Source organism: Lipophrys pholis (genome assembly GCF_963383615.2).
Source record: "Lipophrys pholis genome assembly, chromosome: 7".
Classification (NCBI taxonomy): domain Eukaryota; kingdom Metazoa; phylum Chordata; class Actinopteri; order Blenniiformes; family Blenniidae; genus Lipophrys; species Lipophrys pholis.
Window position 1 is genome coordinate 25,300,814 of NC_137638.1, and position 22,179 is coordinate 25,322,992.

General features: G+C 42.4%; 1 protein-coding gene across 1 annotated transcript in view; it reads right to left on the reverse strand.

The window, feature by feature from the left end:
* rimbp2b (RIMS binding protein 2b) overlaps positions 1-22,179 on the reverse strand; it is a gene marked incomplete at its 5' end in the record, with an annotated part of 86,573 nt that overhangs the window by 32,884 nt on the left and 31,510 nt on the right. The window contains 2 exons of the mRNA XM_080466777.1: positions 1,107-1,196; positions 7,754-7,837. Of these exons, the coding sequence (XP_080322903.1) occupies positions 1,107-1,196; positions 7,754-7,837 (174 nt within the window). The remainder of the gene's footprint in view (positions 1-1,106; positions 1,197-7,753; positions 7,838-22,179) is intronic.

Sequence of the window (22,179 nt, forward strand, 5' to 3'; positions counted from 1 at the left end):
TCAATAACCCTTACACTCATCATCTGGTGCTGCACTGACACTCATGGGGAAAGCAAAACAATTGTCAAAGGATCTACAGGAAAAGGTAATTGAACGGTATAAGACTGAGAATGCCAAACAGCAGTGTTCAAACTCTAATTAAGAAGTGGAAAATGAGCGATTCTGTTGTAACCAAACCAACATTTCAGCCACAACTTCCAGGAAAATTGTTCAGGATGCAAAGAAAAAAGCAAAAAAACCCACAAATAACTTCACTGAACCACAGGTATCTCTGAAGACAAACCATTGTGGCTGTTTGAAGCACAAAAAAAGAGGCACTTGAAGAAAATTGGGCTGAGTCGCCAGAAGAAAGCCATTTCTACACAAATGCCACAAAGCATTTCCCTTACAAAACACCAAACAGCACAGACACAAGCTTCAAAACGTCTGGAACAAAGTCATGTGGAGTGATGAGACCAAAACTAAACTTTTTGGCCAAAAACCACAAACCTTACATTTGGAGAAAAGTCAACAAGGGCCCATGATGAAAGGTACTGCGTTCCGTTCCAACTGTCGACCTGTTATTGGCCGCAGTAGAATAAAGTGAAGCTTCTGCCCATCTCAGTCTGCTGACTTCAACATCACTGAGCCACTGTGAGGAAACCTCAAACCCGCAGTTCATGCAAGACGAGAGTTTACAGGAACTGGAGACTTTTGGCGAAGAAGAAGAATGGCCAGCCTTTCCATCTGACAAAATAAAGAGCCTCATGCACAACTACTACAAAAGACTTCAACCTATCATTGATGTCAAAGAGGCAATTAACAGTATCAAGAACTGCAGTATGTCACCTTTTGATCAGGGTCATTTCTGTTGTCATTATGATTCAAAAAGAGTAAACAAAGTTAAATGGATTCCACCCAACCAGTAACCATGAGAGGAAGAAAACTTATTGTCATTCATTCATATTCTATATATATATATATATATATATATATATATATATATATATATACAGGGTAATCTCAAGCTGTGTTCATGTGCAGACGGAGAAGACAGATACTGAGAGTCAACTCACAAGTTAGCAGGTGTTAGGTTGTAGTTATGCGGGGTATTTCTCTTCTCCTACCTTCTCATATTCGGATGCCTTGTGGCTGTTGTTGAACAACTGCAGATTCACGTGCTTGTTGTCCTGCAGGAAATCTTGCAGCTCATTCTCCTGTGCAAAAAGAGGCCAGAGAGAAAACAGTGTTCAGAACCAGAAGAAGTCGCCATTATTAGACCGGAGCCCGGCACTCCGACCCAGCATGTTGTTAGCAATAGCTGATGCATTATTCATCCGTGAAGCCTGCTAAAGGTTCTCCGGTATGCTCTAGAAAGCACCACTACAAGAAGCTGCCATTTTATCCACTACGCCGGAACAATAGGAATGTCATAACAGCAGCTTTTATGTCACTATGCTAAACGTAGATATGTTAGGAAACGGTGAAAACAGTCCACAGTCCTGTGCATTGATGTGACTAAAACGTCTATATACACACACACACACACACACACACACACACACACACACACACACACACACACACACACACACACACACACACACACACACACACACACACACACACACACACACACACACACACACGCACACACAAAGTGCTTTTTCCTATTCAACTGTATCAAGCTGGGAGCAACGAAAAAAAAAAAAAAAAACCCTCATTGCAGAGGAGGAAAACGTAATTACATTCAATCAACAGTCGTGAGGCGTACTGCAGACGCAATTTGCAGTGTCAACTGGAGAGTTCTCTGAGATGTGCAATTTATTGCAGCTCCAGCAGCATGTAGGCCAAGGGTTGTTCATGTCAGGAGAGCCGAAAGCTACTGGCTCATGCATGATACATTTACAGTAAATACAGAGCTTCTTAATGGCCTGCGATGGTGCGCCTGCCTCCGCTCCCTAATGTTTTACTTATGAAGGATGTTCCAGAGGACAATTGGAGGAAGAAGAGGAAATGCACAAATACACAGCATGCAAACACATATACATAATATGTAAATATACATATACAAACGGGAAAACAGTAGCAATTTTGTTTTGCTGTTGTGCGACGTGAAACAGGCAGCTCTGGGAAAAGTTCACAAAAAAATAGGATTTTCAAAGAATTTATATTGCAATCTTAAAAACTACATACATATACTTATAATTGTAGACTTAATGTTAGTTGTCACTATAACTACACCTACTAATGACGTGAGTACACTCTAAAATGAATGCTGACTGAATGAATAAAGAGCACTTCTGCTTATCGTTGAAGAGAAAAACTGTCAAGGACAGCAGTGCTAAGAAAACATTAGCCCGAAGCAAAAATAAGTCACAACTGAAGTTTGCTGCTTTTCCATTCACTTAACTTCTGTCACAGAAACATTGGCGTTTCATCCTCCATCAGTTGTGTCCAGTCAATTTGAATGCTTCCCGTACGAGCAGTGGATTGCATTGGCATTCCTATTCATATCCATTGATCCTTCAATTCAGTGCTAATATGGACTGACTGCGCCTCCAGGTGTTCACCATGAAGGACAAACACTCAGTTAAAGAAGCAAAAAGGCAAATATTTTACTGAGCATACATTAGAAGAACAATACAATGAAGTCATTTAGGGGAAAAAAATAGGAGTTTGTTGTTGATTTAAGCATTCCAGCACAACTGCCGTCCTCATTCGAAATCCTTTCTGCAAGTCGAACGTGACTGCGCACACATAACGCTGCGATTCAAATGGTCTCATACGCAAGGAATCAGCTGTGTCTTTGTTCTGTGCTGTTATGTGTTAACGCTTTAAACAGATCAGTATACGTCATAATCCCTTGGCAAGACGCAGTTTTTATGGAAAGCCTGCGAGCCAGAGTTGGAGAAGAAATCCATGCAGAAAACCCTGTGGCCTGCACTGAGCTGCCTGCGGCGCTACTCAGCTGAGGACCAGGCCCAAATGAACAAACAGACTAAATGACACAGAAAATTATTGCTACACATGCCAGTGGCGACCAGGATAGTTGGTTTTATGAACGGTACACTATATAATTAATTAGGCCTGGGGCAGAGGACATGGCTAACTGGTGACTCCTGCTTCAAACGCTGCGTTTTTTTTTTCCAGACGCAGTCTGACTCAGCCTTGTGTATCACAGCAGCATGTTTAATTCTGACAGGCCTGACAGATGAATCAACTCTGCCATTTAACTCGCGAGCAACGCAAACGTTGCACCCACTTAGTCTCTGTTCAGGAGAGTCTGTTGACTGATTTTCTGTCAGTGCACATGACAGCCGGCTGCCTGCTTCTCCCAGTTTTTTTTCGTAACTAAAAATCAAAACATGCGTCATGTACTGGACGACTAATTCAAGAAACTGCTGTCATCAGATAGATGCTGAAGACTGTGACCCGGGTGGCGTAAATGGACTTCACGTACGGCTTCATCACTACTTCATACAAGTAGATAAAACAGGGATGAATGGCAGCTGCTATCATGTCCACTGTTCACACACCAGTTGGAGAAACCTGAGGTTCAGTGTCTTTGCACAAAGACACTTCACGAAATGGACAAATTGAGATGAGGGTTGAAACAAATAATGAAAAAACTACTCTTTTGTTACTTCCAAAACAATTCTGAACAGGTCATAGGTCAAAATCTGTACATTGGCAGATCAATTGTGACACTTTAAAAGCACAGGTGTGTGGTGATGAGCTGACCTGCTTTGAGGGCAAAAACTCCTATTACAGACAAGACGGAACAATTCATTACAATCGAGGAAGGCGATATGAACTTTCTGAAGTTCACATTTTCACAGTTTCAGAAGGCTGAAATCGCTTTAAACTGTTAATCACGTTCACCAGTTTACTCACACGCCAATGATGGCAGCGACTATGCAAAGTGTTTCATCTCTATTGACAGAAAGGTGAGAGTTTGTTTACTTGCCCAAGGACATTTCAGATTACAAACAGGGCAGGATTGGAGGTCGAATCAGATGACCTCTTCCAGTAGTCAGTTTGGTCTTTTGCATCTAATTTCAGCAGCTTTAGGTTTGACTTCGGAGTCATTTTGTGGAAAATTACAAGAAGACATTTTCTTTTATATTTATCAATCCAACGATTGACATCTACTTAGCACTTCTCGTATCAGCACAATGTAACACAAAGTGAAAAACAACAACCAGCCTCATTCCTCCTCAGCATTGCACATTGGGTGTACATTCACAAATTATAAAGATGAAGTACAATCCCGGAAACTAAGTGTAAGTTACTGTACAAACCCCCCCGCCCAAAAAAAACCCCAGAGCATACTGCATTCCATATTGAGAGGAATTACAATGCATGCCATGTGTCAAAGCAATGAGAGATGCCAATCGCACCTTCAACTGAGGGTGTCGTGTGTTTACAAACAGCTCACAATGAAAAGCAAGCCGACCACAGAGGCCGGCGTCTCAGCCCAACGACTGAGATGAATTTCAGTGCTCAGCCACACAGACCCTTTCTTGGACTTGTTGCGTTTGCCTTCTGTCTGCCTCAGTATTGATCCTCGATCAGCACGGATACATATTTGAGCAGTGCTGCCACAGCTACTGCTCGTCCCCATGGTAACAGGTTTTGGATGCGAACAGAGGTCTGTAGTTATACACCCGATACACAGGAAGGTGGAGGTGCCAGATGGCGATGACAGTATTTACTGTCACTCACGCACTCAGTCGGATGACGTGTTCACATCCACGGAAGCTGAGCTCACTATGAGGCATTGATAAAATCTGGATATTTAATGTTTGCTGAGAAAAATTGAGGTATATAAGCTGTCAGTTTAGATGGAAATCAAGACTAATACACAAAACAGTTGCAGGGATACAAACAGCTGCACCTAATTCTGCATTTGAAGTCTTTATTTTAAGGGGAGAAGGACAGGACTGAGACAGAAAAAACAGATGAGAGAGAGAGAGGCAAGTCAGTTTAGACCAAACAGGGAGTGACATTACTGCCGACTCGCCGTCCCCTCACTGTGGCCTTCATTGGTCTTGTCTCTATTTGCATCCCTGTTCTTGGAAGCTCGGTGCAGGAGGAGATAAGAGCTGTGCTGTTGTCTGTGGAGACCAGCCTGCCATTTCTGCTCGCCATGTTTGTCCTTTGGGTCGCTTCCCTCGGACTCAGCGGGGCCGACAATGGCCGAGGAGGGAAGAGCTGCTGGGGCAGGGGACGAAAGAGCAGAGCAGGAGAGAAAACAGTCCTAATGGAGAGTTTATTTGGGGGAGGAAAGTACACATAAAAGCAGCTCATCTAAGGGGAAGGGCTCGAGGGCACGGGGGAATGAATTCAAATAGTCTGGGACCAAACATTTCCATTTAAATTACTGTTGAATCCTTACAGCTCCTACCTTTCAAAGGCGCAATCTCATTTCATACCATCTGCACTGCTCTGCACATACGTCTGTGTTAAACATGTATAAATTCTATGGAGTGTACGATTTTGTGTCAACCCCATATTGTTTTTTCCAGCTGCCAAGCCCACAGACTGTAAGCCTCATATTAAAATATGCATTTTTGCAATCTTTGAAATTCAAGTGAATTTAGCTAATATGAAGCATGCCGCTCCATATCCCATAGTTAAGATGCCACTTCACCAACAAAGCGGCAAGGTGGCTTCTTTGCTCTCAGAGTGAACTTTAGTCAATGTGCTTGATGGGACTCCAACAACTGTCAGAGTGAAGCCTCTCACACCACTGCCATGACCATAACCATAACCCCCTTTCTGTGAGAGGTTGAGCCGAATAACTCCTCTTGTCTTACGAACGCCGTTTACGCCACTGAAGTAACAACAGTACACAAATGGATTATTACCCACACAGCAGAGGTAAAGTACTTCATTACGGTCCACACTAAGGTACAACCTATAGGTATTTGTAGAACTATATATATATCCTTTAAAAGAGCCAGCTTTGTATATTTTTGGTAAATAGCTGTTTCAAAGTAATAAAAGAGACATACAGTAGATTCATGTAAATATAAAAACTACGTATGATGATTATGTTTTTTTTCTCTTTCCTCTTTATTATTTTTTTTACATTTCCCGACTGTGTTAAGAGACATTTTGCTCACCCTAATAGACCATTTTCTTAAGTCGCGACCATGAGTGTGAGAGTTCAAATCCGCGTTGTGAGCATCCAGTATTCAAGTCTGCCGCGCAAGTTCAATTTGACTGCCTTCAGGTAGGGAAGGAAAAAAATCTCCTTCGCTTTCTCCTTTGCAACACCTCTCAGTGGTGACTCGCCATGCTTTGTGTTCGGATAGCGTTAGTCTATGGTTGAGTAGCCTTGTGTTCACTGTGGCTCTGGTGGCAGAGGAGCCTCCTTGACCTCAACAAGCTCAGCAGATCAATCCAAGGCTCCTCACATGCCTGTGTCAAAGTTTCCTCAGGCAAGACGCTAAACTCTCACTCACTCCTGACGGGGGATCCAGCATGGCAGCTACATCACCACTGGTATTCAAGTGAAGGAGTAAATGTGACTGAAAATGCAAAGTGATTTGAGACGGCTGAAGTGGAGACCTGCGGTCACTTGAAAATGTTTTAGATTCAAAGAAAACAAACATTAGAGTTGAATCAATGAGACCAAACAAACACCCTGGGCCAAAGAGTCACTGAATGCCAAATTCATTTTCTGAGCATGAGGGGTAATGTATCTCCCACTAAACCTGATTTCACCACCAAATCCTCCACATTCCTGCATCTGTAAGCAAACCCACTCTTCACTGCAGCCCACAATGGAAACCCGTTACAAATACACATTTAGACATTTGGTCTTCAATCATCAGCACTGCATCAACACAAATATACTGCTAACCACTGAGCCCTCCCAAAGCGTTAGTTGTGCAAACAACTTCTAATGACCACTCATCATAAGCAAAGAGAGCCAACATGGGACTAACATCAAGCCTTTATTCAGATAACCTGCTGCGAAAAAGCCAAAATGTGACACGTGAAGCATTTTTCTTCCCAACAGGACACCAACGTTTCTCCTGTTCCTTTCCTTTACCTTTGGCCCTGAGTGAAGGTGACTTCAGCAGGCAGAATGACATTTCTGGGCCATTGTGAGAAACTGTCCTTCAACACCAAATACCGAGTGAAAATGCGGGAATTGTGTAACAGATCTCTGACCTTTAACCATGGCGAGCAGACACACATAGTGCCGTGTACTTACAATCACAGAAACGTTGTATGGGGCTACGTGAACTATTGTGTTACATAAAGGAAACCAATACAGCCACAGCCCTTGGAAAGCACTTTACAGTATACAACATGTTTACAACAGTTCCTCTATGAACGCAAGATGGCATGAAGCAAATCATTATTACAACAAACATGTCTCTGATTATTAAAATATATTCCCCTTGCAAATAAAACTCAACCCCAAGATACTGAAACCTGCAATTAATCGCTCCAAGTTTGTTAATTTTAATTCGCTGCCTGAGAACCAAAGCTATCACTGCCTCTTCTCAGGGGATGCTTGTGTGTGTGTGTGTGTGTGTGTGTGTGTGTGTGTGTGTGTGTGTGTGTGTGTGTGTGTGTGTGTGTGTGTGTGTGTGTGTGTGTGTGTGTGTGTGTGTGTGTGTGTGTGTGTGTGTGTGTGTGTGTGTGTGTGTGTGTGTGTGTGAGATGATAGCTGGCGAGGCTCTCGGGTACAAATCAATTTTAGCCTCGGTCCTTTTATTCTGAGACCGGGGTATATTCTTGGAGCACTTACCAAAGTCTGACATGTTTGATTCTTTTTCTTCACCTCTGCCTCGAGTGCTTCACACTCCTTCCTTCTGGTGCTGATCTCAGTCTCCTGGGGAGAAGGGGGAAAAAAGCAGAGGACGACCGCTGTAATTTGTCAGGAACAGAAGCTTCCTGAGAGAAGTCAGTGAAACAAGGGTGGAGAGGGAGCTGGAAGAAGTCAGCATGTACTGTAGCTGTGTGAGGGTATGTGCATGAGGAAAACACACAGCGGAGACTGTCCCTGGTTGGAGTCTTTTCTCTGTGGATTTTTCATGTTCTCCTTGTGCACATGTGGTCTTTCGCTCGGAACAAAAGCTTGCGTAATGGATAATTGGTGGCTCTAAATTGCATATTGTGTAAATGTGAGTGCGTTTGTCCTGTGATAGACGTGTGGAGGGTGTAACCAGCTGTGATCAGCACCAGTCCCCCGTAAGTGGGATATAGACATTGGATGGACAGAGTGTACGTGTAACAGTTCATGTGTATGTGTGAGCAGGTGTGAAACAGAGCAATTTCTACATTATCAACCAGATATTATTGAATGTTTCTATTCGTGGGGAAACGCACAGGAGCCGGGAGTGCTTTAATTTGAAAGGTGCAAACGGGAAGGACGTAAGGTGCAGTCTTTTATAAATAACACGACGACAGATATCAAACAAAAATCTGTTTGTGTGTCCACATTTGCTGAGCGAACAAGGGCGCATCTGCAGACGTGCAATGCCAAGACGCAGCGATGCCAGGGAATTGAAAATGGCAAGCAAGCGAACACCGATCCAAACAAGCTTCAAAATTAAACTTAAAACATGAGCTTTACAAATATTATTATGGAGAAAAGAAGTGCATTTAGTGCATTTGTTGGTTTGAAACAGGCTGTTTGAGCATTCCCTTAAGTTCCCATTGAGAGATTCTCTGCCTTGCTACCTACTTGTGCAACAACCTGTAACTGTTAGGTTCAATTCTGGTTCAGCTTTGATCCAGACAGTGACATTTCTTTTTACTTCTAAACAGACAATACATTGAAAACATCACAGGTTTAATTATTTGATAGTTTAAACAATTGAGGATGACTTTGCTTGTGCAGGATTTCTGTCACTTTGGTAAATGATAAAAGTACATTAAAAGTGTTCTTGAAACGTTATAAACATGATTATGATTTTCTCCTTTTTTTTCTGGCAAAACATATTTCCTTTTCCAGTCATGTATTTCACTGGAAAATACCCAAAACATCATAATCTGTGCACCATGTACATAAAAACTAGTGTAAGTCACAGAACGTACGTACTGTTGCAAACATATACATAATTCATCAAATCTGAGCATTTTTAATGTTTTAGAATATAATAAAATAGAAATAATATTACTTATTGACTAATTGACTAGACTAATACTTCAGTACACTAAATGATGACTTATTTATATGTCTATTTTCAATATGCTCATTATATATTGACAGTTTGTTTTTTCAAATTTCTTTAAGAACATATTTTTCTGGGGGAAAATACAATATTAACTCGCAACTCAAAGTACAATTACTTGGAAACACAAAGTTCAGCTTCCTTCATATTGTGCAGTAGGAGCCAATGCATGACTAAAAGTCTACCACAGTCCTTATGGAGGATGACTCGCTCAGTCTCTCACGGTTGCTCAGACAACTGTCTTCTCAGCGAGGGCAGACAGAGAGAAATGGTAGCTACCCATCACAGCTGCCTCTGTGTCCATTCCTGCTCTGCTGACGTCTCATTATGACTCGTCCTCTCTAGTATGGGTGCCACATTAGCCTGGTTGCACTGCCTTGTGAAGGGGGTGCACATAAACATGGAACACGCAGAGTCATTTATCTATTGTATTCCTATTACGGTGGGAAAATTACAACACCATTATGTCGCCAACTGGATCCTCTTGTTTGATCAGACCGAGCTCACTATCAGTGTGCAAGGAATATCCTTGCAAAGGACGAGAGTGAAAGTGCAGCTGGATGTTCTAAGATTAGCGTATAGAATTAAACAGGGTTTTATCTGTGTCAGTGTGTGCTACCAGTGTATGCACGTGCACACACAATCGCCGGCAGCATAGCACCACATGTCCGAGAGCAAGACGAAAATAAGCACCGGCGAAGCCGCTAGAAGCCCGCAGGGCAGGATACATGTTAGAAAGCATGAATGTGCACTTCATCACGGCCATGCTCGCTGCTCGGTTTGACTTTGAATGTACGTATATAGATGGCCATGCATTCAAACAGATGTTTATTTTGTTACATGTGCCGGCTCTCTTGCCGTCTCTCTTGACCTGCTGCAAGTGTTGAAAGCATTTAATAAGACAGTGACCGATAAGGTCAGTGAACAGGCTAAGCAGGAAGGGGAACAAGTTTTGCCCCGATTGTGATCTTTAACCTTGTGGCATTTCACCCCGAGCAAGTGACACTTGGTATGATTAAATCTTTAACTCCCTATCACTGCTCGCTGGTGACTCACTGTGACTCTGTGTAGCTGCTGTCGCTCCTATATCTAATAAGGATTAACACCGTCACATAAACATGTATAGCAGGAATATGAGAAGCTCATGATTAGATTACAAATGCGTAAAAAGAGTTCCGATAAAAATGACAAAATGTTTTGAAATTAAGTCTGATGTATGAGGTCAGTTTGATGCCCAAAGATGACGTTTATAAACTTTGGTTATAACTGCTGAAATGAAATGTTAGCAGAGTTAGGATGTGCAAACATTTGCAATGCAATTGGATTATTTAAAGAGAGATTTTTGTGTTCAATCTACTTAAAAATGGGAAACTACTGGTGATTTGCCGCTGAAAAGAACAGAAAGCAGTTCATTTGCATGTACAGCTGGGACTTATTAGCCACAGCCAGTGTTTGTTACTGAAGTTACTTTGAATTTCAAACATCTAAACGCCACAGTTGCTTAGCTGGGATTCAAAAGAAAGTGCTAGAATAAAAGATTTGGTATGTTCAAAAAAAAGTATAGACATCCATGACGTGCATGACCACGTAGACTCTTAAATGATTTCCTGGGAGTGATTCACACAGAGCCTCCGCAGACAGCTTGCCATCTCCCATGTGGGCTGGTATCTAATGTGTACAGTTTTCAGAACCAGACGGCTACGACGCTGCTCTAACTTGCACGATGAATATTTCACACACACTTACAGACACACATGCACCACCACCGCACACACAGATACTAAAAACACAGCTTTCGGGCTTGCTGAGGCCCATTTGTTTGGAGCACATTTGCCAATGTTCAATTAAAAATCCCTCTGATAAAAGATTCAAATGGCTGCCATTGTGAGTAATGAGCTCCTGTATAAGTGAAGAGGCGTTTACTGCTCAGCAGATGAAGATAGATGAGAAGGACCATACCCTTAGGCTGTGTCTAGCATTTGTGCCTCTGTGGCACTAATGCAAATACATGCATGAGAGAGGTAGAGAGGTGCCGTCACAGCAGTCTATCTTACTGTGTTCCCAATGTTGCGGCTCTGCTAGAAACAGCAGAGATTGTTTTCAACATATTGGGATGACAAGAATGGTTCTTTTTTGTTTTTGTTTTTTAAAGGTAAGAATGTTTCTGACTTCATTGAACATTCCAGTAAAATTCAGATATAATGTACTGGCATAAGACTCTGAACCTTGATTAAAGTGAATCGTTTTACAGTTTCTGGAACAGATGACAGACTATAAGGAATCCACAATAATTTTATCAGCTTTTATCACTGTGCATGTTGGAGAAAAAAAGAAAATGTTTAAAGCAGTTTCTGTTGTGGCAATATTTTGTAGACCTTTTTCTTGTTACAATTGCATAAGATAAAACTACCTGCTGGGCACAGAGTGGTCCAAATCACGTCTTTAAGACGTCATATCCAAATGTCCAGAAGACGTCTTCAGGGAAGCCAGAGTTAAAGTTTTTTGTACATCTTTCCTTACTTCTGGATGACGTGACGCAATGAAAAAAACCCAAAAAAAAACACATGACCACAGCTGGACTTTAACCCAAACCTCTTTCATGATCCCTATCCACTGGACCAACAGCACACTCCTGACTACTGCAATTCTGACAATAATTTTGTAAGCGTGGCACTTATATATGACAAGTTTAGGAAAGTATTGTGACGAGACGAACAATGTTCCCTAGATAACATCAATTCATACAATATTTTTTTAAGCTTGTCATGCACCAGTGGCATGCTTACAAAAGTATCGTAACTATCAACATCATCTATATTGTGTTGCTGGTCCAGTGGAAACGAGTCTTGTCTCTCATGAAAGAGGTTTGGGTTTGATTCCAGGCGTGGTCACAATTGAAATCTTTTTTTTTCATTGCATCACGTCATCCTGAGGTCTTGTTTGTACATTCATGTGACATCCAGACAGGACATCCATGCAATGTCCAGGAAAGACGTACAAAAAACTTTGATTCTGGGCTTCCCTTAAGACGTCTTCTGGACGTATAGAGATGATGTCTTAAAGACTTGATTTGGACCACTGTTGCTCAATGGGTAAACAATAGTGTATAATTGTACGATTAAAATGCTCTAACAGGACGAACTCGATGGTTACACTGAAATTATACTGGTTACGGATGTTTAATTTCTCTGTCAAGTGAATGAAAATTTCTAATTCAGACGAGAATGAAAAAAATGAGACACTCAGAAAAACACTCAAAATGTTGCAAGGTTTGTTCAGCCTCAACATATTCCATTAACTTCTTGAAGCCCTTACCTTCAACAAAGTTAAATGAAATAATATCTTGAAGGTCAGTGTAGCTGCCTTTTTTTCCCAGACAGGCCGGGTAAACCTTCCTGAGGTTGGCTGCATCGCCAGCAGCAGCAGTCTTCGTTTTCTGCAGGTTAATATCCAAATACTTGACATGAAAGTGGTTGCACGTTGCTCTACTGGAGTGATTATAAGCCAGTTTTTTTTTTCCCTCTGACACAGCTGCCTTGTTCCATTTTGCATGATTGTACTGACCGACTGCGGTGGTTTTACAAGAGACATCTACTTTAAAACTGCAGTCTCCTCAAGCAGTCTCATGGAGAGGGGGATCGCTGTCTGACAGGCCCCAATAGTGGCGTGAGGCGACATGACAGTTGAACTGCCTTGCACATGAATAAAGCACTAATTGGCTTAATTGTCTGATATTTATGGTGCATGCAGGCCTGCGAGTGAGCTGATGTTAAAGCCTCTAACAGAGAAATCTTGCATATCCTTAAACAATAATCTTCAGATTTATTTTTAGCTTTGACAATTTTTCACTTGGGACGACATCGAGTTCGAGGACAGGCGTGGGTTTCCTCCCACAGTTCAAAAATATGAGTTTGAGGTCACAATGGATACAATAGAATTATCCATAGGTGTGACGTGAGCGTGAGACTGTCTGTGTGTCCATGATAGTGGATTGGTGGCCTGTCCAGTTTGTACACTGCCTTCACTCATAGTAAGCCGGGATTGTCTAAAGCCTTCTGTGACTTAAGATGGATAATACAATATAAAAGATGGATGGTTGGAACAAACCTACCACTTTTTTGGCATTATAACAATTATTGTCAGAAAAAGCTACAAAATATCGAGTACCTACATGAATGTCTCAACATCTTTTTAATCGATTGTAATAACATTTGACAAAAACCTTTATTTAACCTTTTATATTAAGTATCCTGATAATAACGACCTTTAACATATTCTAACAAATCTATGACGTTATATTATTCCCTGTTGAATTTTTGGATAGCAAATGTTAAATTACAATGGGAAACATCTTGATATTTCATTTCCCCATCACATCATAAGTTAGCATTTAACCCACAGAGCTGCAAAAAGCCTGGAAGCACAGCATTCAGCACCATGGACAGCTCTTCTCTCACACACAGCACTTTCTACTTGTGGTATTTCTGTTAGTGCTTCCTCTGAGCTCACTGCACAGTAACATGGAGATGCAATCAGGTTCACATGCTACAGCATTATTGCTGCAATGACTAATTAACACAGGAGGCTTTCCCTATCCTATTCTCAGTGTTCAGTCTTCTGATCTTTAGGAGGGAGAGCTCTGTGAATAATCTCTAGTGAGCAGGGGTAACCTCATTACGCTCTCCCTTCTTCTTCTCCTACTTCATCTTCTTCCTCTCTTTGTTGTGTTAAATATGCATGATGGATAATGATGGATGTTGCAATAATCCAGCTGATGGCAGTGTAAAAAAAGCTGCTGAACTTCTTTACCAGAAGGCGGCTGTATGCAAACAGCAGATATCTTATGGAGATATTGGAATTACTCCCCCATGCAGGCTTGCTTGGGGATGGATTTAAAACAGACAATTTTAAGGTTTGCTTCACCTCGCTAATTATAACTAAGGGTGAAATTATAATCCTCTGAAAATCACAAGCATACAGCAGTCTATGACTCTACGGCACAGCAAACAAAAAGTCAGTGACTTTGGACTGAAAGCTTCAAAACAAACCTGACCACACAGGATAAGAAGGCTCAAATAAAAACAAAACATTAATTTAACCAACACTGCTGGGGTGTGTAGGAAATGGGGCGAGAACAAATATAAGCATTGAAACAGAGTTAACCAAAACCAAAATACAGGAACGCAAAATGCAACCAGCCAGGGGGAAAAAGAAGGAACAACAGCAGCATCCAGCTCTCCATATTAGGACAAATTAAGCAAGCAGATGAAGTTAGTTAAACCACCTACAACTTGACCAATCAGCCTTCTACGCACACACAAAAAAAGAAATAAAACTGCAGGGAAAACACCACAAACACACACATATACATATAGACCAGCGACACGGTTCTTGTTGGAGGTTTTGTTTGTTTTATCCCGCAGAGCTGCCGCCAAAGGAGAGGCACATTAAAGAAACAGTGTGAATAATGGCAGAGCAGAGCGTCGGGGTCTTTAAGAGAGGATTCCCCTCTGTTAGCGTGAACCCAAGCATCAGCTCCACTAAACATCATGTGGTATATGACTATAGTGCACATGCTGCTAGCCCAGACACACATTAATCTAGTCCCGCACAGCAAGCCCTTGTGATTTCAAATCATTTGAAATGGCAGAGTAAGTTACATAACCCCCACAGCTTAAGTCTGTGTGCACAGGCACAGATGCTTGGACTCCACTAATACTGTACTCGTCTGCCGCTTGCAATTGTGTATGTTTGTGTGTGCGCAAGTGTGTATGTCTGCACAGGAAAATGCAGACTGACTGCTGAATCACAGATTTATAAGAAAAACAAGTGTAACTCCCAAAGGTCAACAAGTACATCGGAACACACACGCGAGCGCACAGATACACGTACACACACAGAACAAAAGAAATCACATGCAGACCAGAGAGGATGGGGGAAAGTGAAGTGACCAAAACAGCAACAATTAGTTAATATATGATCAAGAGAGGGATACATGAAGGCAGTGACGCCTGGATGGAAATGCAAATGGAAAAAGGAAATGTGGGCAAAATGAAAAATTGGATTGGAGACAGGATTTATCGTCTAAGCTCCTCAGCTCTGCAGCATTCTGTCCCCGGTATAACACCTCAGCAAGGCATTAACTATCACAGGCATATTTAACACCATGCAGCAGGGGCAAAGAGAATACCCCAGTGTGTCTTCCACATTTTGTATTTTTCCTCATGTTCTTTGTTTCCCAGTGTGAGGCATGAGCTTCAGTGTGCAGCACAATCAGAAATGAAGCTGCCACTTTCACCAGTGTCTGACCTCTCTGTGCCACCAAACACCACACAACCCGCCTGCTGATGTTTGACATTAGAAAGGCAAAAACAAGAGAATTGACATTTTTAAAAACTGAGGAGAGATAACTAAATGAAACACAAGATGAAAATTAAAAATGCAAGCAGTCTTGAACGGGTCCTCGCACACCCACGCAAGTCATAATGTGTGGCATGTCCAGGTTTTGTGCATGTACGCCACATTTCCTGTTTCCAGAAGGTGGCGCTATGCTCGAACAATGTAACTAGCTTATGGCTGTGATCAAAATTGGACTCTCATGCAACGTGTAAAGTTTCAGCCAGAACGGAGCATGTTAAATACAGCCCGGGCATTTCTGTGTGGAGTTTGCATGTTCTCCCCATGTGTGTGTGGGTTTACTCCAGGTACTCCGGGTTCCTCCCACAGACCAAAAACATGCATGTGAGGTTAATTGGTGACGCTAAACTGCCCCTACATGTGAATGTGAGTGTCTGTGTTTTGCCCTGTGATGGACTGGAGACGTCTTCAGGGTGCATTCAGCAAGAATAAGTTGTGTTAAAGATGTATGTATGTATGTATGTATGTATGTATGTATGTATGTATGTATGTATGTATGTATGTATGTATGTATGTATGTATGTATGTATGTATGTATGTATGTATGGACAATAGACAACATTGTGCCATGAATCAAACCACAGCCTCTTGTGTGAAAGGGGAGAATTCTACCACCTTCTACCGCCTTTTATCAACAGTGCCAGATTTTTGAAAGGTTGAGACAATGGAAAACCTAAAGGACTTTCGATGCAAAAGGACGGTAGAAGAGGACAATAAACTGACAAAACAAAAGGACGATTTGAGCAACCAGGTCGGACTTCTGAAGACCAATCTAGAGCAAGTGATCAGTGTGAAGATCCAATAGCCGCGAGGAGAAGAGGAGGATGTTCAGGCACAAAGCTCTGAAGCCGACAGGAAGCTGCAGGAGACAGGCAACCCACTTGGAGAGCTGGAGCAGGCTTGTAGCAATCAGGTAGACGAGGCCAAAGAGCAACTAGGCGACTGTGAGACCAACGCTAGCGGTCTGGAATTGACAGTGAAGAGTCGCACAAATGCTCTGAACCTGAAAGGAGGCTGAGTGTGCCAATTTAAAAAAGGAACTACAACAAAGGAGAGTTCCATGACTGACAGAGACAAGCTGTAGATTGAACAAGCAGAGGAGAAAGCCACAAAGGTACCGGAAACACGGAGAAACATTTGTTTCTCAGAGCGAATGGAGAGGCTGGAGAGATTCAGGAGAGAGCGACTCCAGAGGTTAAAGATGCAGGAGAGAGCGAGAGAGAGGAGGAAGAGGAGAGGCAGGAGGGAGAGAAGAAGAAGAGGAGAGGCAGGAAGAAGAAAAGATGGAGGGGGTAAGGCAGGAGAGAGAGAGGAGGGAGAGGCAGGAGAGAAGGAAGAAGGAGAGGCAAGAGAGAGAAAAGAAGGAGAGGCAGGAGATACAGGCGTAGAGGGAGATTCTGGAACGAGAGAAGAGGGAGAGACATAAGAGACTAAAGAAGCAGGAGAGAGAGAGTGGAGTGAAAGAGAGGGAAGAGAGAGAGAGAATAGCGAGAGACAGGAGAAAGAGAGGAGAGAGAGGCTCGGAGAAAGAGAGGAGGGAGAGAGGCAGGAGAGGGAGAGGCAGGACAGAGATGAGGGAGGGAGAGGCAGAAAAGGGAGAGGCAGGAGAGAGAGATGCAGGAGAGGGGCGCAGTTGCAGTTGGTGATGTCACCAGAGTGGGGGAGAGGACGGAAATGATCATTTCGTGAGAGGAAAATTTGTTGTCTTTAAGTCTGTGTGGGTTTCGAAGCAGTCAGACGTAAACTTCAGACACTAGGAGGCGGAGTTTGACGCAGACGCACAATTTTGCTCCATCTGACTCAATGATAAATGTCACTTGACGGTTTAGCCACAGTCGCCACTTGTTCGGGGAGTTCTGTCACGGCTGTTTTTGAGGAGTCATTTTGGTTTTCCCATGGATTTGAATGAGGGGAGGGAGGCGGCGGAATTTGTCGTTTGGAAATTTGACGGCTAATAAAAACGAAACCGCTCGATGAGTCAAACAAGTGAACAGAAGTATTGGGCAGTAGAGTCTCCTCTGTCATTTAATAGTGTTATGAAGCCGATACGCTATTCACCCTCAGAGGAGATAGCGTTTGAAAATCTTATTTTGAAAGGCAAATTGCGGGCTTCCTGTTGGATTTCGGTCAGGAGTATCAGCACGTGATTTTTAGGTCTTGATGAGACGAACAATTGAGTTTTGGTTTGATCTGTGTACGTCATTCCTACAGGCCGTGGTGGCCTTAGTGTTTTTAGGTGGCGCTAGAGAGCACATTTTGGCACTCCGGGGGGATATTTTTTACATTTCCTTAATCTTTTCACCAGTCTTGATGAGCGTGCCGAATTTGGTGAGTTTTTGAGCGTGTTTAGGGGGTCAAATTTGGGCTCAAAACCGCATCAGGAGTCAAAAAACAAAGAAAAACGAAGAAAAAAGAAGAAACATCCGAAATACAATAAGGTCCTAGCCTCCACAGGAGGCCAGGCCTTTCGGGCTCGGCCCCTAACAAGAGGAGGGTTCGCTCTACTACGATCACGCCGCAATACAATGAGAGGATTGGTGATGTGAGTGGAACAAAAAGGATAAACCAAGAGCTCTAATAAAATGTAGGGCTAATTTGAAATAGCATGCTCAGTGAGAGGCCCCAGAGAGAGGTCTGTAAATCTGATAATCTCACTGCATGAACACAAAGATGTCAGATGACACTTTTACCTTAATGGAAACCAAACAATGACTCACGCATCCACGGCAGACTCCTACGTAGATAAAGGAGGGTGCTCTGCAGCGCTGTGATACCTATTAATTTTTCTGCGACAATGCTGGATTCCACAATTCACTGATATTTACAGAAAACGCTGTATTATCAAAGAGTAAACAGGGTTGTTAGGTTTTTGTTTTTTTTTCATGTTTTGGCAGCTGAAAACATTTTGCTGACTAAAAGGCCACTGAGAACATCTGATGATTACTGCTGCAAATGAGCAATTGCTATGGAGCCCATAGCTGTCTCCCACTCAGACACAAAAGCTTACTCATCCCCAGATTTCTACAGGCTGCATGTAACCTTCATCTCACGCAGTCAACGCCTTTTAACAACAGACAATTCTTGTAAACGTGTGTCTACAAAAGACAATGGTCCAATACATCCACCACACAGTACAACCCACTTAGTAGTACGTGTGTGTGGAAGAAGTTCTCCTTATTACATGGAGGCCGCGCAACACAAAAACGACACACTCTGTTGGGATCGTGTTAATTTTCACTGGGAGACATGCAGGGGGACATGCCCTTTTCCCATTGGATTCAAAAATCCAAACATTGCTTTGTTTATTTTGGGGTTTTTTTTTTCACCATCTTTCATTCATTCCATACAATGTCTCAGTAATTCCTTCCGGTTTCTTCCTGACCAAAAGAATTGCGCGTACCAAACTATTTCTTTTGATGAATTTTAGCGGGATAGATCATGCTTACTGTGACTTCCTGATTTGTACATCAGAATATAAACAGCACAGCAAGAATTTCATTACAGTTTGCTTGCATGCATTACTCCTACTCAACTCACAAACCATGTAAACAAGGATGTCAGAAGCCAAACATCTCATTTTTATACAAGTTGGTCATCAACCTTTTTTGTGTTTTTTTTGATCAGACTACATAACTTAATCACTGTCTGAGATCAAACTTTTTTTTTTTTTTTTGCTTCAACCATTTCATAGCCATTGATTCCTCACAGTGTGTCAATATGTGTAAATTATTTGATGTTAGCACTCTCCTCTCATAAGTGTAAAGATATGTAACGGTCTCACTGTGTTTGCCCTGTAATCACCCAGAATGGACCGGATTAAACAGAAGGTGGATGAATGAATGGTGGGATGATTGAGTGGATGAATTAACACCATTGTAGTTGAAGTGTATATTCATGAGTGTTAGATGTGGGTAAAACTGAAAACTCTGGAGTGAATGGCCACTGCACAAAGAATTGAGTACAGAGTTCGACAGTGCGCTTTATCCTGTGAGATAACGACAGCTCTGGAGATTATCTTGAGTGACCAGTCTGCCCGCAGAGTCTCTGAAACAAACTGATTTATTTCTGTTGTTTTTCTTTAAGTCTTAAATATCTTGATCTAGAAACCACCATCTACAATCAAGACGCCCAAACACAAATTGCATAATTTACACAAAGTGCAAGTAGTATTTTATTAAAATAATACTGCAATACCTAAAAACGTGTAACATAATTTAATTGGAGCAGTTTTACCCATTACCTTGATAGCTCGTGTGCGAAGACATAACACTAAGACCTGAGCAATAGTGTCACGACTTGCTCCGTCACATTCGAGTAGCCAGTAGACGCGCAGGCAGATTAGCTGCTGAGATGATGGACTGTTCTCTGAGTGGTCCAGACAGAGTGTTCAACCCTCAGGAGGCCGTGTCAACATTGGAAACTGAGCAAGGGAGCAAACACAGCACTACAAATGAAGCATGAATCAACCCACACTAATGCCATGCAACGGCAAACGCAGGGAATCAAGGTATTTGTAGGACATAGCTTCACACCTTAACTACAGCAGAGGCTTCCATCTATTCTTTTTACTGTGGGGTGAACAAACTGAGAGCACAATCAGGTGGAGGATTAAATCCAAATAGTATTTTGTTCCACTTTATATCAAGGCAATTTGTATTACCTGTATCCAGGAAAACAATTTCCCATCCTTCAGTCAGACGGACTCATGTTGAATTCTTTAAAGTGTGTGGCTAGAATATTATGGATTATCATTGGTTTGAAATGCTGTGTGATCTGACCCAACAATTCAGCGATGAACACAAGACACGCTCCAAATAATAATACTTTTTTAAAAAAGGAAAAAAAAAATTTTCAGGGTGCCATGACTTTGTGAGAATCACTCAGTCCTTTTCCATGGGGAGATGTGGTCTCACATCTGCGTCCCTCTCAGTCAGGAGCCAACAGAGAAGGAGAATCTCACAAACCTGCCATGATCAAATTAATTCACATCGAACCAGGCTGCCGGTTTGTCTGCACACTTGGGCCCCAACCAGATAAGCTGATTATAACACAAAATATTACATGCTGTCCTATTTGTTCTGATCCAGTGTTATCCTGATGTCCCTGGTAATACACAATCACTGACCTATGAAATGTCAAGGTAGTCTATATGGTAGTCTATATATATATATATTTAGATATATATTTAGATATACATACTGTATATAGCTCTTTAACCCACTGGATTACCACTGGCGCTCTGAAGTATTAGAATGCAGTAACAGTTCAGTGTTGATGTGTCGCGGTATTGTGATTCATAGCATTAGTGCTCCAGACGCGACGCGGCCTCACACGGGCGTGGACAGCACATCCAACGTCTTCATCTAAAATCAACTGGATTCAACCATAAACTCTTAAATGCTAATTCAACACAGGCTTCCGCTAATTTACTAATCTTCCTGCCCTGCACAGTGAAAGCTCGGGCTGCCATGGGCAAAAGGGGGCCGTCACCAGCTGAGGCGACTCATCTCCCACTTTGATCCTGTGCCAGAGTCACAGACATATGCTGCTCCATCCTGCAGGGAGGAGCGGCGCTGGATGCCGGGAACAGCTCTCCTATGCCTTTTCATTCATTAACCACATTTCAACAGCTGGCGACCAATTAGTTTGTTCTCCAAATCACAAAAACCAATATAGTGACTACAGCTCAACTATTATATCTTTGTCAAAAGGAAACAAACTTAGTGTTGGCAAAACATACGTTTTTACAATGCTGCCATTAAACAGTGAAGAGCTGGCACGCCTGCTCTGTGACTGGCGTCCATTTAAATCAGTCGGATCTGCAGATCCAAAGCTTTTTTCTAACAGCACCCTGCTTTAACGTCCCTCCCTCAGCCCAGTCATCAGTGTTTGCCAATAGCTGCTGTCAGTCTGGACCCACGGCCGTGTCCATTAATGGCTCTTTAATGCTGAAGAAAGGGGAAAATGGAGAGGAATAAAGTAGTACGTGGCAAGGTGGAGGGGATCATTTGCCTGTAGACACACGAATTAGAAAGACTGCCTGTCTGTGAATTGATTATAGCGAGGTGTCAGACTTTCTCTTTTGGCCTCAGCAGAACCAGACGGACTGTGATGTGAGGAGTTTTCACATTAGGTTTTGAATGAGGCGTTCCGGTGTCCAGTAATGGGAGACAGGTGGTGCCCGGGAGGAGATAAAAGAGTGAGGTTCTCACCCCACAGGAGTCTTGGCACAGTCGCATCAGAAACAGACGCTTTTGCTTCCCATCTGGGGGACGATCTCTCGCCATCGCCGCCAAATCATGGAATTACAATTACTGGTCAAACCTGAGCAACGAACAGAGGACCTGCTGCCTGCAACGTTCAAACGCCAGATCATACAAGTGGCCTGATGAAGAAAATAAAAACCCAGTCTTCAATAGACAGCAGAAAAATTACACAACTTACTGTTGTAAATAACAGTGTGGTGGCGCAAAGCGCATGGCGGTGGAAGAGGTGAATAAGCAGACTGGAGATCAAGCTCACAGAGTAACAAGGCCAACAAGGATATCATGAAGGAAAATGCTGATTAGCTAAACGGTAC